Here is a 25,967-nt window from a genome sequence, read left to right as displayed (position 1 = left end):
GACCCCCCATAGGGAAGCTCTATGGCAACAGCAAGTCAGAATAGGTGCTCTGCACCAGACCCAAGGAGAGACTCAAATGTCACGACACACGACTGGAAGCAACTGCCAGAACTGGGATGATGGAGGCCTAAAAAGCCTGCCTTCAAGACAACAGACCAGAAGGATGGGGACTGAAAACCCCATAAGACGACGCTTAGGAATTCAATTCCCAACAAGAGCTCCTGATGCGGCCCAGATGACTTCTGCAAGAGTGAGGATGGAAACAGACGCCATCTCAAACCGAATATGATGCACAAGACCTGAAACAGACCTGCTCTTTAAGCAGTGACTGCAACACAAGAAGTGCTCAGATCAGAGTCATGATGACAAAACATGCATTGAGGCCCTTCAGCACCACTACCAAGTCGCCTGTCTAGTCAGTCCAGTCTAAAAAGCTAGGAGGATATCAAGACCCGAGAAGCACAGAACAGACATCGCAGAAGCAACACAAGACAGACAAACAGAAGGAAACTGTCCTGCCTGGCGCACGCACTCACACTACAAAATAATCCCGCCTCTTCTATTAGCCTGGTGACCCAGCCACAAGCAGCCTGAACGTGACCCAGCCTGAGCCACCCTCACCGTGGAACCAAGTCTAGTCAGCCAGCTGGCTCCATGCTGCTCTGACTCCCACCTCCCATTAGCCACCCCAGATATGCAAATACCAGGTGCCCCCCAACTTAGCTCTCAGGTTGCTGAATGGTAAAGTCCCTCCGCTTCAAGAAACGCACAGGCACTGATTGTCATCTTAGTCAATTGCCAGGCTCATCATCAGCTGCAAAAACAGAGTACCAGCATTCACTAGGACGCCGGCCCCATTGCTCACCTTCTCCACAGTGCTGACCACTACTGATGCAACATACGATTGTGCTCACGTGTTCCTCTCCGAGTCCAAGCTCCAACAGTGCAGCCAGCGTCATCCACACCACCTGAGAAAACAAAGGTATTAAATGATCGTTGCATTCACAAGAAGTCAGCCAATGGTGTTTTGTTTTTTTTTTTTTTTTGTTATTGTTCTTTTTTGTGTGTGTGTTTCCTGTATTTATTTATTTTTTTAGTCTGCTTTAGCTCAACAGCATGCAGAGTGCAAACAAGAGAACCGGGGTGTTTCTAGAAGCAACAATCCCCACGCTTTTGCTGCAGCTTTGAATATTAAAAGGACAATACGACCCAGCGAGTAACTGGAACTTTCTTAACTGGAATTAGCTCAAACTTTTATTTACATTGAAAGAAAAATCTAGGAGCAGAACACATTATACACCAACAAAATTAATTCCATTTCATCCCCAGAAATAAATCACATACTCTCATCCCCTCCTGTACCTCAGCCACTTGCCTGCCCCACGTGGCAGATGCTTCCATCTGTTCCCTTTACCCACTTATAGCACCTTTAGAAGGCAAACTGGAATTTTACTCTATTGGATGTAGGAAAATAACTGCAGTGAGAACCGCGCCCCAAAACCAACAGTTACCTCTGCTCATCACGCACCAGAGTCACTGCAGAGGCAGCTCGGGTCAAGACGTCCTGCACTGCGCACTGCGTTTCACCCTGAACAAAGGCAAAACACAGGCAGAAGATAAACATTCAGCTGACAGCAGTAGCACCCATCCCTCAACAACAAAAGGGACCCCATCTTTAGTTTTATCCTTTCAAAACAGCAGGCCACTTGCCTCGGTACCTGCAAATTAGGTCCAAGCTTGAAAGGAGCAGCCAGCATCACCCACACCACCTGGGAAAACAAAAGGACAAAATGACCACTCTTCTTGCAAGCACACACCTGCCACACTGCTCCTCTATCCCACACAGCCTCACCTCGGACCCTCACAGGGAAACACCTGAGCGTCTTCCCTTTGCTTCAGATAAGGGATGACCAGGCTGAAAACACTCACCTTCCCTCAGAGATTCGTGACATGAAGATTTCCCTTTCCTGTCCACGACTGCACAAAGCACCTGCAGACACAAGAGAAACGCACACTCTGAGGCACCTCACAGCCACAGCGTACCTACTGCAATACCTCTCTCTTCCCAGCTCCTGTAGTTCAGCTGCTCACCAGCTCTAACTCAGATTCTTCGCTCACAGCACCACAGCAAACTCTGCCCGGGCCACACAACACACACTACACAAGCTACAATGGCTAAGACAGACAAACTGGAACATTCCTGCCCAACAATCAGTCGCATCGCACAGGAAGGCTGCCGCACACTGAGAAACCAAACCTACCAGTCCTGAGCAGCTCCCCACCTCCTCCTGCCAACCACGCTCAGCACACACACTATTTGCCCCTCAAAAAAACAAAACCTTAGAACATACACACACGCAAAAAAAAAAAAACATCTGAGATCCATAAATGCCAAAAAGACGTGCACGCACAGCAGCCCCTGCAGAGGTAATCACAGACATACCCTTTGCAGAGGAAAGAGCAGACTCTGATACAACCCTGCTCAGGCTCTTGGTAATGCTGCATCTACACTGCCAAACCACATGTAGCATGAAATGAAGCTGGTTTTAGTCCTCTGGAAAATTACACAAGTAGGTTTATACATCTAGAGATTAAAATATAGCTCAAAAAAAGAAGAGCATCCCATCATCAAAAAAAAAAAAAAAAGAAAAAAAAGAGCCAGCAACCTCTACTAAATATTCCTCTATTAAGTGAATTCCAAGCACTTAGAAATCCAGAAATCCATAGACTCCAGCCTGCCTAGAGAATCCTGCAACTGACTGAAGGAAAACAAAACACTTACCCCAAAGAGCAGCCCAGGCAGAAGGAGCTCTCTGATGTCATGCCTGGGGCTCATATACCATTTGGCCCCGCCCAATATCCAAACCCTATCACCTGGAAAAGGGGAGGGACAAAGCACAAGGAAGTAGGAGCAGAGCAGGAGGAGCAGTAGCTGGTTTTTTTTTGTTTTGTTTTGTTTGTTTATTTATGTTTTTTTTTTTAAATCTGCTTTACCTGAATATCATGCAGAGAACAGACAAGAGACCTGGGGTGTTTCTAGAAGCAACAATCCCCATGCTTTTGCTACAGCTTTTAATATTGAAATAACAACACGACCAGTCAAGTAACTGGAACTTTTTCAAATGGAATTACGTCAAACACGTTCATTATCACTTGCAAAAACAGAGAACCAGCAATCACTAGCATGCCAGAGTGTTGTCGACGGAAGGAAGACAGGGACACTCAATATGAGTGATCAGCAAGCTTCGATTTATTGGATAGCTCAGACGCCTTTTATTCCTTAACATATAATTAGCTCATACATATTACAAAAGTTAAGCTCATGATTGGTCCCCCTACGTCCTTATCTTATCAGCTTCTTCCTCATCCTTTCGACCGAAATAACACAGTCGGTACTTTCCCAAACCGCCAACGGATATTGTGTCCTTGTGTCTGATTGGCTCAGACAAGTTGTGTGCGATGTTTGTCCAACTCGTAAAGATTCAGCTGTTTTATGTCTACGTGACCTATCTCAGTTAACCATCCCTCTACAATTCCCCCGTTTTTATTTTGGACTACTAATACCTTTTCTGTGACTTGTTCAAGCTTCTTAGTTAAGCAACCAAAAATTATTCGCGCAGCTATTTTTATCAATATAACTATAATCAGAAAGCGAAATCCCTCTTTGATTAGACTCACTAACCAGTTAGACAGACCCCCAAAGATGGACTGCAACCAATTGTCAAGCCAACTAGGTTGTACTGTAATTTTCTTTGTGTGCTCCATCAACCATTTCAACTGGTCATGAATCGATTGACCATGATCTGAAAGATTGAAACAACACATTCCTTCAAAATCTTCACATCCATGTCCTTGCGCTAAAAGCAAAAAATCAATTGCAGCCCTATTTTGTAACACAACATGCCTAATACTATCCATATCTTGTGCCATTTCAGTAATAATTTCAGTTGTTACATTTGATTGCTTAACAGCCCAACAAGCAAGCTTATTAATGCTAGCCAAAGCGTGTGCAGTTCCCACTGCTGGAACTAATGAAGCAAATATTCTCTCAGCAGCGCCCCATAATTCTACACCATCGTCACAGTCAGAACCTAAAGTCTTAAGAGCTCGTTTGGATCTCTGCGACAAGCTCTGGTTCCGGAGACTGTGTAAGTCCGGGGCGAACAATGTGAGTCGCCCTAGATAACATGGACCCCCAAACGCATTGGCAGGTATTCCTCGCCATGCACGATCCCCGCAAATCAAAAACATGCCAGGTGGCAGAGCCTTTGCAGTGTCATTATTCCACATCGGATTGTTATTAGATTTTGCTTCAGCTCCCAAAGCCCCCAGTCCTTGACTCCATACTTGTGAAATATGATTTTGCTCGACCGATCGCAACTAGTCCTGCTAGTTGCTTACAATCGACTCCCCATTTTTCTAAAAAGCACTGTAATGAATCTAGGGCTACTTCGTCCTTCATTTTCCTATGATTTTTTTGCCGGCCCTAATTTCCTATGATTTCAGCCTGCACTATGGCAACCTGCACTATGGCAATAAGCACGCTCTCACTAACACAGTACATAGCACGCTCGCACACACACAGCACACCCAGAGGCCTCTGGCACATCTCAATCTCAATCATACCACAACCTCAATCATACCACAAGAATATAATTTAGAATGATAAGCAAACAATACGTGCGGCCAATATAATTTAGAATCATAACCAAACAAACAAGTATTGTCTCTCATTGTGTTCCTCATGAAGTGACTTGCAACACTTGGTTTTAAAACCTTACCCTTACACAAATACTTTCAACACAAAATACCTGGACATTTAAGAATAACACATACAATTATTAACACTCCAGTTAGTATCCCTCCAGCAGCTGAAAACATACTGTTTGTCTGCAGCTTCAGGAGATCTTTGCTCCTGTGGTGAGCAGCTGAGAATGGAGTCCCCTCCGAGCAAAAACGCTCAGGGTGCACCTAGGGGCATCCACGCCGCAGCCGATCCCCGCAGCCGAGCAGTGTCTCCTCAAGTCTGCCGGTGGTCATTTGGCAGTGTAATCTGCATCTCTGCACTCCTGCCCCGCAATAGAGCTAAGTCGTCATTACTAATCCATAGAATGTGGCAACCCCACGGAATCTTATCCAGAAACATAGTTATAACACCGATCTGGGGATGAATAGTCTTTTTTGCATTGCAAGATAAACCTCTTATAAAATGAATGCCAGAGAGAAGCAGCACAGCCGCCGCTGCTTCCATGGTTACGTCAGACAGTCTGCAGGGTCCTGATGTCCACCCCTCTGCTCTGTGCCGACTCGCCACACAGTGAGGGTCGGCTGCCGTTGTCCACTGATGCCTCTGGTCTACTGTAGCAACCCGATCTCGGATGTCCCGCATCGCACCGCGATTACTTCAATTTCCCGTGTCCCTCCGCAATTCCTTTTTACAGTCTATACCCTGCGTGCTCCACTTTTCTAAGAAGCACTTGAGCAGATCATACATCACTTGTCTCTCCATACCTTTGTTTACGTCAGCACTGTTGCAGCCTTTGCAAGACCTCGGCGACGCGTGGCCGGCGGGACCCTCTATAGGTGCTCCCGGGTGCGAGGATTTAGCATTTTCGTCCCTTCCACCTCCTGAGCTGCATTGCAGGACCTGTTTCCTTCCCTTATTCCGTCAATCCGTGGCTCGCAGGTTCACCGCCAGCGGGGTCTGTGTTCGGGCGCCATTTCTTGTCGACAGAAGGAAGACAGGGATACTCAATATGAGTGATCAGCAAGCTTCGATTTATTGGATAGCTCAGACGCCTTTTATTCCTTAACATATAATTAGCTCATACATATTACAAAAGTTAAGCTCATGATTGGTCCCCCTACGTCCTTATCTTATCAGCTTCTTCCTCATTCTTTCGACCAAAATAACACAGTTGGTACTTTCCCAAACTGCAAACGAATATTGTGTCCTTTTGTCTGATTGGCTCAGACAAGTTGTGTGCGATGTTTGTCCAAATAGTGAAGATTCAGCTGTTTTATGTCTACGTGACCTATCTCAGTTAACCATCCCTCTACACCAGAGCTAATACCCACCTCCTGCACAACGCTCGCTACTACTAATGCAACATACAGTTGTGCAATACCTCTCTGTTCCCAACTCCTTTATCTCACCTGCTCAGTAGCTCCACCTGAGAAATGGGCCCGGGCGGCGCCGCGCCGAAATGGGCCCGGGCGGCGCCGCGCCGAAATGGGCCCGGGCGGCGCCGCGCCGAAATGGGCCCGGGCGGCGCCGCGCCGAAATGGGCCCGGGCGGCGCCGCGCCGAAATGGGCCCGGGCGGCGCCGCGCCGAAATGGGCCCGGGCGGCGCCGCGCCGAAATGGGCCCGGGCGGCGCCGCGCCGAAATGGGCCCGGGCGGCGCCGCGCCGAAATGGGCCCGGGCGGCGCCGCGCCGAAATGGGCCCGGGCGGCGCCGCGCCGAAATGGGCCCGGGCGGCGCCGCGCCGAAATGGGCCCGGGCGGCGCCGCGCCGAAATGGGCCCGGGCGGCGCCGCGCCGAAATGGGCCCGGGCGGCGCCGCGCCGAAATGGGCCCGGGCGGCGCCGCGCCGAAATGGGCCCGGGCGGCGCCGCGCCGAAATGGGCCCGGGCGGCGCCGCGCCGAAATGGGCCCGGGCGGCGCCGCGCCGAAATGGGCCCGAACAGACTTATTCTTCAGTGATGAAGAAGGTGACCCTGCTCGGTCTCTTGGCAGTACTGCACTTACGCGGTCAAGAAACCGTACCCCACGGTTTCCCAAAAACAACGTACCTGGCAACCCCTCATAAACATACCTCAAATATGTGAATTCCATGCACATAAAGCCTAGAAGGCTTTATGGTCTAAAGACTCGACAGACAGCAAACACACAGGCAAAAGCTCCAGAAATATAACAAACCGCCCCTAACCCTGAGAAAGACCACTGCTTATATGCCCAATGCTGCCATTTTCAGATACATGCTCACACAGGGCGCTTCGATGATACATTTCTCCTAAACCCTGCTCCATCACTTTGCCACCAAGGTTGTGACTTTGATAAGATTTGACATATACGCAAAGACTCACAAAAAGCCCTGTAATTCTGCAAAAATCATAAGGGACCCAGAACCACAAAGCAAACACACAAAACAACATCGCCATACTATCCGTAAAACTGCTGTAATAACTACTCACCTGAGGAAGAGCTGCGTGCAATACAGGCACCTACTACTTAGATTGCTTTACTATGACAGATCCTATGATGTTGCCACCTCGAAAAGATATGCGTACCGGTTTCTACTTGAAAATGCATCAGTCCATAGACTCTGACCCACCTAAAGAACCCTGCAACTGACTGAAGGAAAAACAAAGCACTTACCCCATAGAGCAGCCCAGGCAGAAGGAGCTCTCTCATGGCACACCTGCAACTCGATTACTATTAGGTCCAACCTGGAACCTGAAGCCAATCAACTGGGAAAGTGCAGGGGGAAAGCACAAAAAAAGCAGAAAGAGGAGGAGCAGCAGCTGTGGTTTTATTAACTTACTTTTAAGGCTTAGCTCAACAGCATGCAGAGTGCAGACAGGAGAACTGGGGTGTTTCTAGAAGCAACAATCCCTATGCTTTCGCTGCAGCTTTGAATGTTAGAAGGACATTACCACCAAGCAAGAAACTGAAGCTTTTCCTGCTGGAATTAGCTCAAACTTTTATTTATGCAGAAAGAAAAATATAGGAGCAAAACAGATTTCACACCAAAAAAAAAAAAAGTCAATTCAATTCCACTCACAGGAAAAATCACTTACTTCAGCAGGCTGAGAACTAAAAGGCTATGCTGATGGGTCAAAACACACTACAGGACACTGGGGCCTGGCCCTCCGCTCCACCCACTTAAAACCCATCCCTACACTCACCAAGGTGCAACCCCAACCCAAACACAAACACAGCATTTCAGCTTCAACACAGTTTTGGGAACTGATAGAAAGGACACCTCATCCTCAGCAAGGTGTGCTCAAGCTACACAGGACAGGGCTTACGGGCAACTCTTTGCCTACCAAAGACGACCGCCATCAGCACCTGCTTTGTTCCGATTCTAAAGACTAACATCACAGCCCACATTGCCTGGGACACCTGATAAACAGAAGAGAAAGCAGCCATACCCTTTTCAAGCCATCCCTGCACGTGTCGCTCCTTGATGATCTGCAACCTCTTCTCAAATCCTCAACTGCTTCTGTGGAGAGCCTGCCATGGCACCTGCAAAGCAAGATGGATACCCTTCGCAGTCACCTCATGCTACTTGGCAGTTCTGCTCCAATCCAGCTCACAAACAGCCCGCCCTTCTCGTGCTGCTCTTCAGAGTGCAGCTTGGCCCCACTCAGCCTGTGCGACACACCTGTGAAACAAAAAGAAAAGCATAGGCTGAAGCAGCATCCAAAGACACAGCACAGCTAGGACAGTTACTCTCATCTGCTCCCTTACCTCTGCTCCCTCACCTGCCCTCGAAGCAGGTGCTTCCACCTGCTCTCTTAGGCAAGCTACAACACCCCTGAAATATAAACAGGATTTCTACTGTATTTTGTGCAGTTAAGTAACTGCAGTGACAACTGCACCACTAAAGTACCTTCTACATCTGCTCATTGCTCACCTTGCCAAAAGCAGCTCTGGTCAAGTCCTGTGTTGTACACTGTTTCACCTTAAACACATGAGAACAGTCACAAGATAACAATTCAGCTACCAGCATTAGCACCCATCCCTCAACAACACAAAGGGACCTTGTTTACAATATTATCATTTCTAAACAGCAGCCCCCATACCTCAGCACCTCAGAAGTAGATCAAGCCAGTCACCGAGCTGCCTACCGAGTGCTGGACAGTTCCAGAAGGAGCTCTTTCCTATGACAGGTTCCTCGTAAATTTTACGCTGTACTGGGGGACAGGAAAGAAATAAAAATAAATATTTCAAAACCCCATATCTGCAAGCTTTCACAATTCGACAGACCTCCTCATGCACACAATTCAAGCACTATGCGAGCAGCTGCTCGCAAGCAGCTCAACTCTCCCCCCACACACACATCTGCCAACCACCACAGAGATGACTGTGCCAGCTGCCCTTCAGTACGTGCCCAGAGGCAGACCGGATGTCTTTGCCAAAACACTCCCGACAATGTATTAGTACACCCATGCACTGCCACATTAGCTGTCATCACTAACTGCCAGGCAGGACAGCTCCAGACCAAACACATACACACACAGGCACCCTACAAACATTACAAACAAAACACACAACACAAGGCACAAGAAAAAGCGACCCCCGGAGGGAAGCCCTATGGCAACAGCAAGTCAGAATAGGTGCTCTGCACCAGACCCAAGGAGAGACTCAAATGTCACGACATGCAACTGGAAGCAACTGCCAGAACTGGGATGATGGAGGCCTAAAAAGCCTTCCTTCAAGACAACAGACCAGAAGGATGGGGACTGAAAACCCCATAAGACGACGCTTAGGAAATCAATTCCCAAGCAAGAGCTCCTGATGCGGCCCCAATGTCTTCTGCAAGAGTGAGGATGGAAACAGATGCGATCTCAAACCGAATATGATGCACAAGACCTGAAATAGATCTGCACTTCAAGCAGCGACTGCAAGACAAGTGCTTGCATCAGCCCTACGATGATGAAACAAGCATTTAGGAACTTTGGTGTGGCTACCATGTTGCCCATCTAATCTGTCCAGTGGAAGAAGGAAATGTGGATATCAAGACCTGAGGAGCATGTAACATACGTTGATCATATCAAGAAACGTTTGATACAAACAAGTATTACACACACAGAAGTGATTCCTTTAAGCTCCCACTGCAAGACGAGAGGTGCTCAGCTCCCAGTTGAACATCAGCAATATTCCAATGATGTCAAGTGTTCAGTACCCTCAGGATGACTTACCCAGGGCCTGCCGAGCACCAAGAGCAACAGCACAGTACAGCACAGACAACACAGAACACAGATGACAAGCTGGGACTGCCCTGCCTGCCATGTGTTCACACTGTACATGACAGAACTCCCCACACAATCTCTCTGCCTGACCTGATCAATCCTGAAAGGCCCCATCCAAAGCAATGACTTAAAAGCACAGACCCTCGCCCTATGGGTCCATTCACAACCCCAACTCAAACATAGCACTTGCCCCTCCCCCCAACTTAGCTTGGGAATGCTGGGAGGCAGGTTCCATCCTCACCAAGGAACACAAAGCCTAGCCAGGACATTGCTTCAGGCACAAGGCTCCTCTTCACCAGCAGAAATAAAGTGCCATCACGCACCAGCACACCAGCCAAATTTCTTCCAGTGAAACACCCTGCTCAGAAACAAAGTAGTAGTCAACTGACCTGCTCCGCTACTGAAATCAGATAGACACCCTCTAGAAAACTCCCCATCTCCCCCTGCCAAACGCTCCCCAACACACAGTATTTGCCCCTGGACTTAATTCTCAGGGCTCAGAAACCATCCTCAGTGTGGACCACAGAGGCCAGCTAGGATGTTCCCAGTACCTTCTTCATCCCTGAAAGAGAGGAGTCACCCAGAGGTGCATCAAGAGACTTCTACACCAAAAACAATACCCGTTTTCCAACTTTTCTCCACTCACCTTCCCGATCCAGGCTTAGCACTTCCATTCAGTGTGCCGAACCAAGGTCATGGGGCTTAGACCAGGGAGAAAGAACAGACAAACGTGACAATCCACAAAACAGTCTATATCCACTCCTTTCCTCCCCTGCTGCAACAGCCAAGAAGCCCCAGAGCCACGTGCTCCAACCCAGTACCACCGCTTCGCTCACCAAACATCCCAAGGAGATGCATCATGCTCCCAGCTCCTCTTGTGCTCCAAGCATCTCCAGCATTTCAGGAACAGGAACCGCTGACGTCTGGCACGTGTCAGAAACGTGGCAGGAGACATACTCTGCTGTCGCAAGGCACTTGCAAAGCCGGCCCGACAGCTGAAGCAGACTCACACAGTCCACCGACCAACTCGGGGCCGCCACTGCTGTCCACTCATCCTCATGCTTTGTTCAAGTTTCCGTGCCTATGCCCTGAGCTACAAGAAACAAAGAGAGAAGGTCACAACCACGATGGATACGCAAACAGTGCAGCTCCTCGTGGAGGACTCAAACACAGAGACCACAGCCAGACAAAAAAAAAAAAAAAAAAAAAAAAAAAAAAAAAAAAAAACTCAAGTCCACAAATGCCACAAGGCCATGAATGCATAGCAGCCCCAGCAGGGGTAATGACAGACATACCCTTTGCAGATGAAAAAGGTAACCCTTCTCAGTCTCTTGGTAATGCTGCACCTATGTGGTAAAGCCTCTTCTAGCATGTCATCAAGCTGGTTTTAGTCCTCTGGAGAGTTACACAAGTGGGTTGATTCATCTAGAGATTAAAATACAGATTAAACACAGGAGCATAAGCCACCATCCCAAAAACAGCGGGCCAACAGCCTCTACTAAATATCCCTCTGTTAAGTGAATTCCAAGCACTTAGAATTCCAGAAATCCATAGACTCCAGCCTGCCTAAAGAACCCTGCAACTGACTGAGGGAAAAACAAAGCATTTACCCCAAAGAGCAGCCCACGCAGAATGAACTCTGATGGCATACCTGGACTCATATACCTTTTGGTCCCACCCAGCACCCAAACCAAATCACCTGGGAAAGGGGAGGGGCAAAGCACATGAAAGTAGAAAGAGGAGGAGCAGCAGCTGTGGTTTATTTACTTATTTATAAGGCTTAGCTCAACAGCATGCAGAGTGCAGACAAGAGAACTGGGGTGTTTCTAGAAGCAACAATCCCCATGCTTTCGCTGCAGCTTTGAATGTTAGAAGGACAATATGACCAAGCAAGTAACTGAAACTTTTTCAGCTGGAATTAGCTCAAACTTTTCTTTACGCAGAAAGAAAAATCTAGGAGCAGAACAGATTATACACCAACAAAACCAATTCTGTTCCAAGCCAGTCACCGAGTTGCCTACCCAGTGCTGAACAGTTCCAGAAGGAGTTCGTTCCTGTGACAGGTTCCTCCTAGGTTTTACACTCTACTGGGGACAGGAAAGAAATAAGAATAAACATTTCAAAACCCCATATCTGTAAGCTTTCAAGATTCAACAGACCTCCTCAAGAACACCATTCAAGCACTATGCGAACAGCTGCTCACAAGCAGATATACTCTCCCAAATCCACATCTGCCAACCACCAGAGATGACTGTGCCAGCTGCCCTTCAGTACATGCCCAGAGGCAGACCAGATGTCTTCGCCAAAACAGTCCAGACAATGTATTAGTACACCCATGCACTGCCACAGTAATCACTAACTGCCAGGCAGGACAGCTCCAGACCAAACACATACACACACAGCCACGCCACAAACACACAACATAAGGCGCAAGAAAAAGTGACCCCCGGAGGAAAGCCCTATGGCAACAGCAAGTCAGAATAGGTGCTCTGCACCAGACCCCAGGAGAGACTCAAATGTCACGACATGTGACTGGAAGCAACTGCCAGAACTGGGATGATGGAGGCCTAAAAAGCCTGCCTTCAGGACAACAGACCAGAAGGATGGGGACTGAAAACCCCATAAGACGACGCTTAGGAAATCAATTCCCAAGCAAGAGCTCCTGATGCAGCCCAGATGACTTCTGCAAGAGTGAGGATGGAAACAGATGCGATCTCAAACTGAATACGATGCACAAGACCTGAAACAGACCTGCTCTTTAAGCAGTGACTGCAAGACGAGAAGTGCTCAGATCAGAGCTATAATGACAAAACAAGCATTGAGGCCCTTCTGCACCGCTACCAAGTCGCCTGTCTAGTCAGTCCAGTCTAAAAAGCTAGGAGGATATCAAGACCCGAGAAGCACAGAACAGACGCTGCAGAAGCAACACAAGACAGACGAACTGAAGAAAACTGTCCTGCCTGGCGCACGCACTCACGCTACAAAATAATCCCGCTTCTTCTATTAGCCTGGTGACCCAGCCACAAGCAGCCTGAACGTGACCCAGCCTGAACCACCCTCACCGTGGCACCAAGTCTAGTCAGCCAGCTGGTTCCACGCTGCTCTGACTCCCAGCTCCCATTAGCCACCCCAGATATGCAAATACCAGGTGCCCCCCAACTTAGCTCTCAGGTTGCTGCATGGTAAATTCCCTCCGCCTCAAGAAATGCACAGGCACTGATTGTCATCTTAGGCAACTGCCAGGCTCATCATCAGCTGCAAAAACAGAGTACCAGCATTCACTAACACGCCAGCCATGATGCCCACCTGCTCCACAATGCTGACTAGTACTGATGCAACATACAATTGTGCTCACCTCTTCCTCTCCGAATCCAAGCTCCAACAGTGCAGCCAGTATCATCCACACCACCTGGGAAAACAAAGGGATTAAATGATCATCGCATTCACAACAAATCACCCAATGGTGGTTTTTTGTTGTTGTTGTTTGTGTGTGGTTTTGTTTGTTTTTGATATCTGCTTTAGCTCAAAAGCATGCAGAGTGCAAACAAGAGAACTGGGGTGTTTCTAGAAGCAACCATCCCCATGCTTCTGCTGCAGCTTTGAATATTAAAAGGACAATACAGCCCAGCAAATAACTGGAAATTGCTTAACTGGAAATAGCTCAAACTTTTTTTTTTTTTTTTTTTTTTTACGTAGAAAGAAAAATCCAGGTGCAGAACAGATTATACGCCAAAACAATCAAACACCAAACAATCTTCCCTTCGCTTCGGATAAGGGATGACCAGGCTGAAAACACAAACCTTCCCTCAGTGCTTCGTGACATGAGGATTTCCCTTCCCTGTCCATGACTGCACAAAGCACTTGCAAAGACAGGAGAAAAGCACACTCTGAGGCACCTCACAGCCACAGCGTACCTGCTTGTGGTGGTTTTACCGTGCTGGGCAGCTAAACCCCACAACCGCTCTCTCACTCCCCCTCTTTTAGATGAGGAGGGGGAGAAGTAAAGCAAAGAACAACTCACGGGTTGAGATAAGGATAATTTAATTAAAGGGAAATAATAATAATAATAATAAAAGATTATTATGAACTAAACAATTTAACTAAAGGAAAATAAAAAGGGAAAGGGGAAAAGGGAGGGGGAAAGGGAAAAAATAAAAAGAAGGGAGGAAAACAAACAAATAAAATAAATGAAGGCTATATAGAAGTGCAGAGGAAAGAAATTACTCTCACAAAAAAAGCACAAAAAAAAGCAGAAAGAGAAGGAGCAGTAGCTGTGGTGTTATTAACTTATTTGTATGGCTTAGCTCAACAGCATGCAGAGTGCAGACATGAGAACTGGGGTCTTTCTAGAAACAAAAATCCCCATGCTTTTGCTGCAGCTTTGAATATTGAAAGGACAATACAAACAAGCAAGTAACTCATTTTTTTTTTCCATTTGGAATTAGCTCAATCATTCGTATACAAAGAAAAATCTAGGAGCAGAACAGATTATACACCAAAGAAGAATTCAATTCTATTCCACTCACAGGAAAAATCACTTACTTCAGTAGACTGAGAACCAAAGGCTATGCTGATGGGTCAAAACACACTACAGGACACTGGGGCCAGGCCCTCCGCTCCACCCACTTAAAACCCATCCCTACACTCACCAAGGTGCAACCCCAACCCAATCACAGACACAGCATTTCAGCCGCAACACAGTTTCCAGAACTGCTGGAAAGCAGGCTTCATCCTCAGCAAGGTGTGCTCAGGCTACACAGGACAGGGCTTTGGGCAACTCTGCCTACCAAAGAAGACAGCCATCAGCACCTGCTTTGTTCAGATTCTAAAGACTAACATCACAGCCCACATTGCCTGGGACACCTGATTAACAGAAGAGAAAGCAGCCATACCCTTTTCAAGCCATCCCTGCACGTGTCGCTCCTCGATGATCTGCAACCTCTTCTCAAATCCTCAACCGCTTCTGTGGAGAGCCTGCCATGGCACCTGCAAAGCAAGACCCTTCGCAGTCACCTCATGCTACTTGACCGTTCTGCTCCAATCCAGCTCACAAACAGCCCGTCCTTCTCATGCTGCTCTTCAGAGTGCAGCTTGGCCCCACTCAGCCTGTGCGACACACCTGTGAAACAAAAAGAAAAGCATAGGCTGAAGCAGCATCCAAAGACACAGCACAGCTAGGACAGTTACTCTCATCTGCTCCCTTACCTCGGCCCCCTCACCTGCCCTCGAGGAAGATGCTTCCATCTGCTCTCTTAAGCCAGATACAACACACCCCTGAAATATAAACAGGATTTTTACTGTATTTTGTGCAGTTAAGTAACTGCAGTGACAACTGCACCACTAAAGTACCTGCTAGATCTGCTCATCGCTCACCTTGCTAAAAGAAGCTGTGGTCAAGTCCTGTGTTGTACACTGTGTTTCAGCGTTACCAAATGAAAACAGTCACAAGATAATCATTCAGCTGCCAGCATTAGCACCCATCCCTCAACAACTGAAGGGACCCCATTTACAAATTATCATTTCAAAACAGCAGCCCCCTTGTGAGAAACACTCCGTAGCCAATAACTTAGGCTCAGGCGAGGATCACAGTGAAGTAGTAATTTATTCGCGATTGCAATGGCGGGCGCCCCACAAGCAGGACAGAGCGCATCTACTAGTTCCAAAACACAGTTTATATACCTTTTGATGGCAGGACCCTCCCCTGTTTCCCCACTGAGTGGGTAATCCAGATTCACAATCTATCTGATGCTTCACAAACAATGCATGGCCTTCAGTCACCGGCCTGTTAAATTTCAAATTTCTTTTGACATTTTTACTGCTTGAAGTGGTAATGTTTCTTCACTTATCTGACTTGACACCGTGATTTTCACCTAATTGTCCTAAGGAGTCTGATTGTCTGCATTTTACAAGGTCGCCTGCTAAACTTTCTTATCACTGTAAGCATATCTCAGTACCACATTCCCTCCTTCTAAACAATGTAACTCTGCAAAAACAACATTTCTATTCCCACAATTCCCCCCTTTTCTTTTTTTTATAAACTGTTGATTTTTGCAAAAACTCTTTTTATTTTTATTTATTTATTTTAAGTGTAATTTGGTAAATATCTTCCTCTTCTTCACTTTCTTTGCTCTCCATTTCCTCTAATATCATTTTATCTGAGTAGGGTGGTGGATCTATGGTCATTTGTTTCAATAATGTGGTTTCAATTAACCGCTGGACAAGTCCCCTTACACAGGGGATAACACAACAGCCAATAGCTGTCAAAACTCCTGCTACTACAATCAAGGATGTAAATATGGACATTACCATCCCTTTCCATTTACCAAACCAAGATTTCAACCATCCTGTGATGGAAGTGTCTGCTCCCGAATTTTCTGCTAATTCATTGGCAAGGGTGGTAAGCCCTTGCAATGCTCTTGTTACTGTGCCATCCGGGGCAGTATTGTTACGGATAAAAGTACAACGGTTACCCAGCATCACGCATACACCACCCTTCTCCACAAGCATCATATCTAATGCTATCCTGTTTTCCCAAGCCATTTTGCTGATGGCATCTAGTTGTTCAGCGATTCCTCTCATCGCATCCTTGGTATAATTGATGAATCTCTGCTGATTATAATAGAAATAATTAATCCAATCCACATTTTTATTGATTGTTACCCACCAGAACAGTAACTCAAACCCTGCAGCAATTTAATTTCTGGCTTTATATTCATCCCGAACTCCTCTAGGTACCCCAACAGAATCTATGTATACTCTATCATCAAATGATATTCCTAAGCCTCCTTTACTTCTTCTGGGTATTTGTGACGTTTCTCTTTCAAATGCCAGGGTGAAGGGTATAGCTGATTGAACAAGTGCACAAGTGCCTTCCCAATTAGATGGTAGGGTGGACCGTAAGATCTTCCCTCCACCGTACCACCAGAGATCTGCCCTGGGGATCTCCAGTCTTGAGCAGTTTCCCATCAAGTCCTTGGTAGCACAAGGCAAATTCTCCCAGATGCCAGGTAGCACTCACACCCTGCCGTGAGAGGCAAGCTGTATGGCTACCTATAGCTGTAGAGAATGCAGGGGGAACTGTGATATTGTTATCGTGCAAGAAACAGCAAAGAGAGACTTACAGGCCTCATTTCCCCAGGCAGTCTTTTCTTGGTACAATGCAATCATACATCGCATCCCTTGGGAGTCTTTGGTCCACCCCCATGGGAAGGGCACTATCTGGGCAATCGGTCATCCCGAGGCACAAGCATAGCAGTAGCTACAGTTGAGACTCTGGACAGTATATTTGACCCATTCTATCCAGGCATTCACATCCCCATACCCTGTTTGAATCTCAAATGTTTGAACTGCCACATTTCAGAGGGCCTCCTGTTTACTCTCCTGTTTTCTCCTTGAGTTTCTTCCTTTCTCTGTTGGCAATAGAGGATTGTTTCCATACAGCTATTCTTAATCTGGCTGTTGTGTCTCTCCCAGTTATTTGTTCTTTCTGCTCAATTGTCATTGGGCATTTAAATCTCCACAAGCTAACACCTCACAAGCATCAAACGTGACGGCTTGTGGTACATAACCCTCTGTCACAGTCACCCATATTTTGATGGGGTATCCCGTTTTTGCTATTATCTGGTCATGCCTTTTCCAAGTTACCAATTGACCAAGGCCTTCTCTGAGGCCTAGAATCACTAAAAACAAAATTAATAATCAATTTTTCCCTGTCATTATTTTTAAACCTTAGGTTTCCAAATAATTATCGATACAAAAAAAAAAAAAAAAAAAAAAAAAAAAGATGTACACTACTACTATAACAACCCCCCCTTGGGAGCACTGCAATTCGCTATAGGTCTGTCCTTTCTCTCAATCACAAGTCACACTCGTTAGTTACCTGTGAAAATAAAAGGTTAGTTTACAATTGTAAGCTCTTATCCTGCTCAGAGTCCACTATGAGATTTTTCTCTTCAATTTCAACTTCCAACAAGTCTTTTGTAGGAACAGCTTCCCAGGTACTTAGCGTCGATGGATGCCTTCACTCGAGTATAGTGAGTCCAACCTTTTTCCGCAATTCTTACGGCTGTTTCAGTGGTCAGTAATTGTCCTTCCCATTCAGGCCGGAGTTGACTCTTTCCAGGTCCGAATCAGGACCCAGTTTCCTGGATGATGGTGGTGAATGGGGAATTCCAAAGGTGGGGTTTGAGCCAACAACCCACAGGTCCTGAGAGATGACAAAGAAGAAGACAACCCCAGAATACAGTTCTTAAGGAAACTCTCTTATTTTGAATTGTGGTATCTCATCCCTTCTGCCCAGAGAGGGCAATCTGAACAGCATCTCATATGGTGAAATTCCTATATCCTTTCTTGGTGCTGTTTAAACCTGTAGGAGTAAGCATTTTACCCAAGGAAGTTGGGTTTCTAACACTAGTTTAGTTAATTGCTTCTTTAATGTCTGATTCATTTGCTCCACCTTCCCAGAAGAGGAGGGGTGCCAGGGGCTGTGAAAATCCCACTCAATCTCTAAGACCTGCTTTAACCCTTGCAGTAAAGCTTACACCCATCTAGTCACGTGGTCAATTAGGACAAACAAGTAACTCAGTAAAGTTTACCTGTATACTTTGGAAAGGTCAAACCCCTGGCTCCCGTCCCCCTCTAGATGGGTTACAGCACACCTTTTTATTTACCTTTTGACATATGGTACATCCTCTACATATGTGCTTCCCTAAAGTGTATATTCCTACACAGACATACTTTCTTAGCACAACATCACACATTGGTTGCACCTCCTAATGACTCTTCTGATGTAAAACAGTTAATATTTGCCTCATTATCACCTTATTCAGCATTTCTCTCCCATCAGGGAGTATCAATTTTCCTTCAGACTTCATGGCTCCTGATTCCTTAAAAAAATCTTTCTTTTAAAACTTTTTAGTTCTTTCTTAATTTTCAACAATTCCCTGAATCCTCTCTGCATTTATTCTGTTTTCCTTCAGACATTAGATGCCTTAAATACCTGACTTCTCTTTCTCCATATTGTAATTTATTTATTTATTTATTAATACTCCCAAGCCCTGCTTTCCCAGAAAGTTGAATAGCTTGTTAGTAGCTTTCTTCACAACTCTTTTCTCCTGTCCTGACAATAGAAAACGATCCACATATTTGTTAACATTATTACCTCCTTGGGAGGTTGTAATTGCTCCAAATTTTTTTTTTTTTTTTTTAGAACTTACCCAAATAGATAGGTGTCCCTGTAAACCCCTGAGGTAAAATTGTCCACCTATATTGCTGTTTCCGCCCCCATTTAAGGGTCTTTCCAGTCAGAGGTGAATATACATGTATGTTTGCTCTCAGGGCCAGAGAGCACTCCATTAATAACACTGTTATTCCAGTCTAACAATTTACTATTTGAATGCCCAATTTAATCATCAAATCCCTTCCCAACAAATTAGTCCTTGCCTTGGGTACATACAATAATTACCCAGTGATCATTTTATCCCCTAGTCTCAGCTTGGTATCCCCCCCAAAGTGGCACTGTTATCCCAGCCCCACTTTTTAGGGTTTCATTAGTTAATTTAATCCCTGATACTTTACAGGTCAGTAATGACCTAGCTGTTCCCCAGTGTATTGGGTTTGATGGCAAGGTTCGGGGGCTGTGAGTAGGGGGGTGGGAAACTGCAGTGGCAGCCCCCGTGAGAAAAAAACCCGGAAGCCTCCCCGTGGCAGATAAGGGACAATTTCATCTGGCCCTAAGGGGCCCACTGCTGCCCAGAGCCAAGCCATGAGCAATACAGTCCGTGCCTCTGTGAGAGCACATCCATGAAAACAAACAAACAAAGAAACAAACAAAAACCTGCTTCTCAACAGCAGTTGAGAGAGCGAGAAACCCCCCCGCAGACACCAAAGTCAGTGCAGAAGGAGGGGGAGGAGGCGCTCCAGGCGCTGGAGCTGAAGCCACCCTGCGGCCGCTGGAGAGGCCCCTGGTGGAGCAGGCTGTTCCCCCCTCCCCGATGCTTGGGAAACTGAACAAACACCACAGCAAATATGCAAATATACCATAACTTCTAGACTGTTACTTAGATAATGCCTACATCCTCTTTCCCTGCTCATTCAACTTCAAACAGCTCTGTTAAATATTACATGCCACACCTTTAACACCTTCAGCAACTCTTTTAACACTTCCTTTATCTTTTTCCAGCCTGTACTTTTCTAATACCAGCACCAAAGGCTCAGTCAGGGTCCAACTTAATTCCATACCTTTTCCCTCCAAGATACTGAAACATATCAATATAGCATATTTCATCCCATTTTCCTTCTTTCCTCCTTCTTCCACTCCAGATATTCCCATTCAAAGTGGCCTGCCTGGCCACACTTAAAACATCTTATCAAAGCCTGTCTCTGCTAGGACTTGGGCCACAACACAGGCAGCCTTCTTTGCCTGCCATTCCTTCATCTCTCTTCCTCTCCTTTCCATCCTGGCCCTGACTCCCCCTGAAGATTTTCTTCATCTTTCTCCAACCCTCTGCCTCACTACCCGCTGCACTGTCAATACCATTAGTTTCGATCTCTTTTTTTTTTTTTTTTTTTTTCTTTTTCCCTTCTTATCTCCCCTCCAGACACACCCCTCCAGGGCCTGCCGCAGGAGGGTCCCCCGGTGACTGTTCACTACATTCCCCCCACCTTCTGAAGCATTTTCTGCGTATTTTGCCAGGCTTTAATCACACAATGAACTTTCAAGAGCCCTTGGGATACTGGGTCCTCAGGTCTCATCCCCAAGTACTTTCTCATTCTGACACTAAGTCTCTCATATAATTTCTGTGTTGCACACTATTATTATTCCAGCCAGGATTGGCAAGTGGGTATTTCTGCCCTGCCGGTATTACCCCTGGTCCTGGAGGATGAGCTCTTTCCCATTCTTGTATAGCAGCTCTCCTCCTGATCATTCCCATTTTTTTTTTTCCCTGTAAACAACATACTTATAGACATAATTCCCTCCCCCAAGAGTATAAATCAGGTCGTAGGAACTGGTCTAATTGTTCAGCTAGGCTGTTGGGGTCCTTGAATAAAGACTTCCTCTCCTTCTTAAAAAGTCCTAACCTCTCTGCTGGTAAGGAGGAGGGGGTAGTTCACCTAAGAGGATACACAGTTAGTGTTAGTACTGTTAGTATCAGGGAAGGCAAAATTCTCAACATATCTTCTACCTTGTTCTAATTCTTGCCAGAGCCTAGAGTACGATCCTTCTTTAGGGACAGTGTTAATTCCAGTCCCTGTCTCCCTTCCTGGAGTGACTGCTGCTGCTACCAGTTCAATATTAAGATTATAGGGAGCATAACTTGGCTCCTTCTCTGAAAAAGGAATCTTATTGTTTACACATAAATTTAAAGCCTGAATTTTCATCAGGCCCGTATTTTGGCCAAAATACTGCTGTTTCCTTAATTGATTCTTTTGTCCAGACTGATACACAATGTTTAACCTTTTTTTTTTTTTTTTTTAATTACTTTTCTTTTACAATCCTTCTAATTTTGGGATTATGTTTCCAATTTCTTATCATTTTTCAGGAAGAACTATTAGTAGGCACTCCCCCAGGGATATCTCCCTGTCCCCTGGAACTCATATTTTCCCATTTTTCCTAACCCTCGCCAGTATGTGCTACAGAAATTTCCCTTCTGCAGTGTACCACACACCAACATACTGAAAAATGGGGGTGTACCGCCAAGCACTTCCCCGTGCAAGCGTTACCGCACACCTATGAGTTTACCAGATTCCCTGGAACTCGTACTTCCCATCTTTCCTAACCCTCGCCAGTATGTGCTACAGAATTTTCCCTTCTGCAGTGTACCACACACCAACGTACTGAAAGATGGGGGTGTACCACCAAGCACTTCCCCGTGCCAGCGTTACCGCACACCTGAGTTTACCAGATTCCCTGGTGTACTTCCAAGCACTTCCCCGTGCAAGGATTACCGTACACCAGATTCCCCTGGTGTAGTGCCTGCACTTCCCCGTGCAAGGGCTTACCATACACCAGATCACCCGACCCCCAAGGCAATACTTAATATTTCTTACCTTGGTCTGTGCACAGAGTTACCGGATCGATTCTTAAAAACCCGGAGAGCCTACCTTCTTCCTTTCCCCACTACTTCACGGATCCTGCCTCTTTAACCAGTCTCGGGCCCTCTGTCAGCTTTCCGCAGAACCGCCACCGTCAATGCACAGGACCGCTGAAATCAGCGGGGCATGCCTTCCTGCTGCTGCGGCGGTGGGGCTCCCCAGTAGGTGACTGGATCCCGGACGAGCCCCCAAATTGTGAGAAACACTCCGTAGCCAATAACTTAGGCTCAGGCGAGGATCACAGTGAAGTAGTAATTTATTCGCGATTGCAATGGCGGGCGCCCCACAAGCAGGACAGAGCGCATCTACTAGTTCCAAAACACAGTTTATATACCTTTTGATGGCAGGACCCTCCCCTGTTTCCCCACTGAGTGGGTAATCCAGATTCACAATCTATCTGATGCTTCACAAACAATGCATGGCCTTCAGTCACCGGCCTGTTAAATTTCAAATTTCTTTTGACATTTTTACTGCTTGAAGTGGTAATGTTTCTTCACTTATCTGACTTGACACCGTGATTTTCACCTAATTGTCCTAAGGAGTCTGATTGTCTGCATTTTACAAGGTCGCCTGCTAAACTTTCTTATCACTGTAAGCATATCTCAGTACCACATTCCCTCCTTCTAAACAATGTAACTCTGCAAAAACAACATTTCTATTCCCACACCCTTACCTCAGCACCTCAGAAGTAGATCAAGCCAGTCACCGAGTTGCCTACCCAGTGCTGAACAGTTCCAGAAGGAGCTCTTTCCTGTGAGCATTTCCTACTAAGGTACACACTCTACTGGGGACAGGAAAGATATAAAAATAAAAGTTTCAAAATCCCATATCTGTAAGCTTTCAAGATTCAACAGTGCACCGTTCAAGCATTATGGGAGCAGCTGCTCGCAAGCAGATCAACTCTGCCAAATCCACATCTCCCAACCTCCAGAGATGACTGTGCCAGCTGCCCTTCAGTATGCGCCCAGAGGCAGACCAGATGTCTTTGCCAAAACAGTCCGGTGTATTAGTACACCCATGCACTGCCACGTTAGCTGTCCTCACTAACTGCCAGGCAGGACAGCTCCAGACCAAACACACACACACAGGCACGCCACAAACACTACAAACAAAACACACAACATAGCACAAGAAAAAGCGACCCCCAGAGGGAAGCCCTATGGCAACAGCAAGTCACAACAGGTGCTCTGCAGCAAACCCAAGGAGAGACTCAAATGTCACGACATGTGACTGGAAGCAACTACCAAACCTGGGATGATGGAGGCCTAAAAAGCCTACCTTCAAGACAACAGACCAGAAGGATGGGGACTGAAAACCCCATAAGACGACGCTTAGGAAATCAATTCCCAAGCGAGAGCTCCTGATGCGGCCCACATGACTTCTGCAAGAGTGAGGATGGAAACAGACGCCATCTCAAACCGAGTATGATGCACGAGACCTGAAACAGAACTGCACTTCAGGCAGTGACTGCAAGACAAGAAGTGCTCAGATCAGAGTCAGGATGACAAAACAAGCACTGAGGCCCTTCAGCACTGCTACCAAGTCCCCTGTCTGGTCAGTCCAGTGTCAAAAGCTAGAAGGATATCAAGACCTAAGAAGCACAGAACAGACATTGCAGAAGCAACACTACAGGACAGATGAACAGAAGGAAACTGTCCTGCCTGGCGCACACACTCACGCTACAAAATAATCCCGCTGCTTCTATTAGCCTGGTGACCCAGCCACAAGCAGCCTGAACGTGACCCAGCCTGAACCACCCTCACCGTGGCACCAAGTCTAGTCAGCCAGCAGGCACCATGCTCCTCTGGCTCCCAGCTCCCATTAGCCACCCCAGATATGCAAATGCCAGGTGCCCCCCAACTTAGCTCTCAGGTTGCTGCATGGTAAATTCCCTCCGCCTCAAGAAATGCACAGGCACTGATCGTCATCTTAGTCAATTGCCAGGCTCATCATCAGCTGCAAAAACAGAGTACCAGCATTCACTAGCATGCCGGTCATGATGCCCACTTTCTCCACAATGCTGACTACTGCTGATGCAACATACGGTTCTGCTCACCTCTTCCTCTCCAAATCCAAGCTCCAACAGTGGAACCAGTATCATCCACACCACCTGGGAAAACAAAGGGATTAAATGATCGTTGCGTTCACAACAAGTCAGCCAATGGTGGTTTTTTTGTTGTTGTTGTTGTTGTTTTTGTTATTGTTGTTTTTTTGTGTGTCTGTTTCCTGTATTTATTTATTTTTTAGTCTGCTTTAGCTCAACAGCATGCAGAGTGCAGACAAGAAAACTGGGGTGCTTCTAGAAACAACAATCCCCACGCTTTTGCTGCAGCTTTGAGTATTAAAAGGACAATACGACCCAGCAAGAAACTGGAACTTTCTTAACTGGAATTAGCTCAAACTTTTATTCACATTGAAAGAAAAATCTAGGAGCAGAACACATTATACACCAACAAAATTAATTCCATTTCATCCCCAGAAAAAAGTCACATACTCTCATCCCCTCCTGTACCTCAGCCGCTTGCCTGCCCCACGTGGCACATGCTTCCATCAGTTCCCTTTACCCACTTATAGCACCTCTAAAAGGCAAACTGGAATTTTACTCTATTGGATGTAGGAAAATAACTGCAGTGACAACCGCACCCCAAAACAAACAGTTAGCTCTGCTCATCACGCACCAGAGTCGCTGCAGAGGCAGCTCGGGTCAAGACGTCCTGCACTGTGCACTGCGTTTCAGCCTGAACCAAAGGAAAAACACAGGCAGAAGATAAACATTCAGCTGACAGCAGTAGCACCCATCCCTCAACAACAAAAGGGACCCCATCTTTAGTTTTAACCTTTCAAAACAGCAGGCCACTTGCCTCTGTACCTGCAAATTAGGTCCAAGCTTGAAAGGAGCGGCCAGCATCACCCACGCCACCTGGGAACACAAAAGGACACACTGACCACTGTGCTTGCAAGCACACACCTGCCACACTGCTCCTCTATCCCACACAGCCTCACCTCGGACCCTCACAGGGAAACACCTGAGCGTCTTCCCTTCGCTTCGGATAAGGGATGACCAGGCTGACAACACTCACCTTCCCTAAGTGCTTCGCGACATGAGAATTTCCCTTCCCTGTCCACAACTGCACAAAGCACCTGTAGAGACAAGAGAAAAGCACACTCTGAGGCACCTCACAGCCACAGCGTACCTGCTGCAATACCTCTCTCTTTCCCAGCTCCTTTACTTCAGCTGCTCACCAGCTCTAACTCAGATTCTTCGCTCACAGCGCCACAGCAAACTCTGCCCGGGCCACACAAAACACGCTACACAAGCTACATTGCTTAGGACACACAAGCTGGAACGTTCCCGCCCAACAATCAGTCGCATCGCACAGGAAGGATGCCGCATACTCCTAGAAACCAAACCTACCAGTCCTGAGCAGCTCCCAACCTCCTCCTGCCTACCACGTTCAGCACACTAACTGTTTACCCCTCAGAAAACCAGAAACTTAGAACATACACACACACAAACAAACAAAAAAAACAGAGCTCCACAAATGCCAAAAAGACATGCACACACAGCAGCCCCGGCAGGAGTAATCACAGACTTACCCTTTGCAGAGGAAAAAGGTGACTCTGATACAACCCTGCTCAGTCTCTTGGTAATGCTGCATCTATGCTGCCAAGCCACATGTAGCATGTAATCAAGCTGCTGTAACTCTCCAGGGGACTAAAACAAGTGGTTTTAAACATGTAGAGATTAAAATATAGCTCAAAAACAGGAGAATATGCGGCCATCCCAAAAAAAAGTGAGCCAGCAGCCTCTACTAAATATCCCTCTATTTTAAGCACTTAGAGATCTAGAATTCCAACCACTTAGAAATCCAGAAATCCATAGACTCCAGCCTGC

The 25,967-nt window shown here is 46.6% G+C and overlaps 1 protein-coding gene across 19 annotated transcripts in view; it reads right to left on the bottom strand.

The window, feature by feature from the left end:
• Positions 1-25,967, bottom strand: part of LOC311433940 (uncharacterized protein) — a 44,950-nt gene that overhangs the window by 4,913 nt on the left and 14,070 nt on the right. For 3 of the 19 annotated variants that reach the window (XR_014691081.1, XR_014691082.1, XM_084513689.1), the window contains exons 5-7: positions 10,626-10,680; positions 10,221-10,337; positions 8,855-8,920 (exon numbers count right to left, since the gene is read on the bottom strand). Coding sequence is in view for 1 of the 19 variants with exons in the window: in XM_084513689.1 (XP_084369815.1) it covers positions 8,855-8,920; positions 10,221-10,337; positions 10,626-10,653 (211 nt within the window). In the remaining 18 variants the exon portion in view is untranslated. Of the gene's footprint in view, positions 1-621; positions 641-719; positions 750-770; positions 815-8,155; positions 8,250-8,291; positions 8,389-8,474; positions 8,562-8,640; positions 8,689-8,809; positions 8,921-9,265; positions 9,468-10,220; positions 10,338-10,445; positions 10,542-10,625; positions 10,681-10,815; positions 11,073-11,274; positions 11,405-13,190; positions 13,235-14,871; positions 14,968-24,128; positions 24,186-25,967 lie in introns of those variants that run through there. The other 16 variants (XR_014691092.1, XR_014691090.1, XR_014691076.1 and 13 more) reach the window with 16 other exon arrangements.

This window comes from Aythya ferina, assembly GCF_964211825.1.
Source record: "Aythya ferina genome assembly, chromosome: 3".
Taxonomy (NCBI): domain Eukaryota; kingdom Metazoa; phylum Chordata; class Aves; order Anseriformes; family Anatidae; genus Aythya; species Aythya ferina.
The sequence above is the reverse complement of the archived record's forward strand: the minus strand, read 5'-3'. Positions and strand labels throughout refer to the sequence as shown.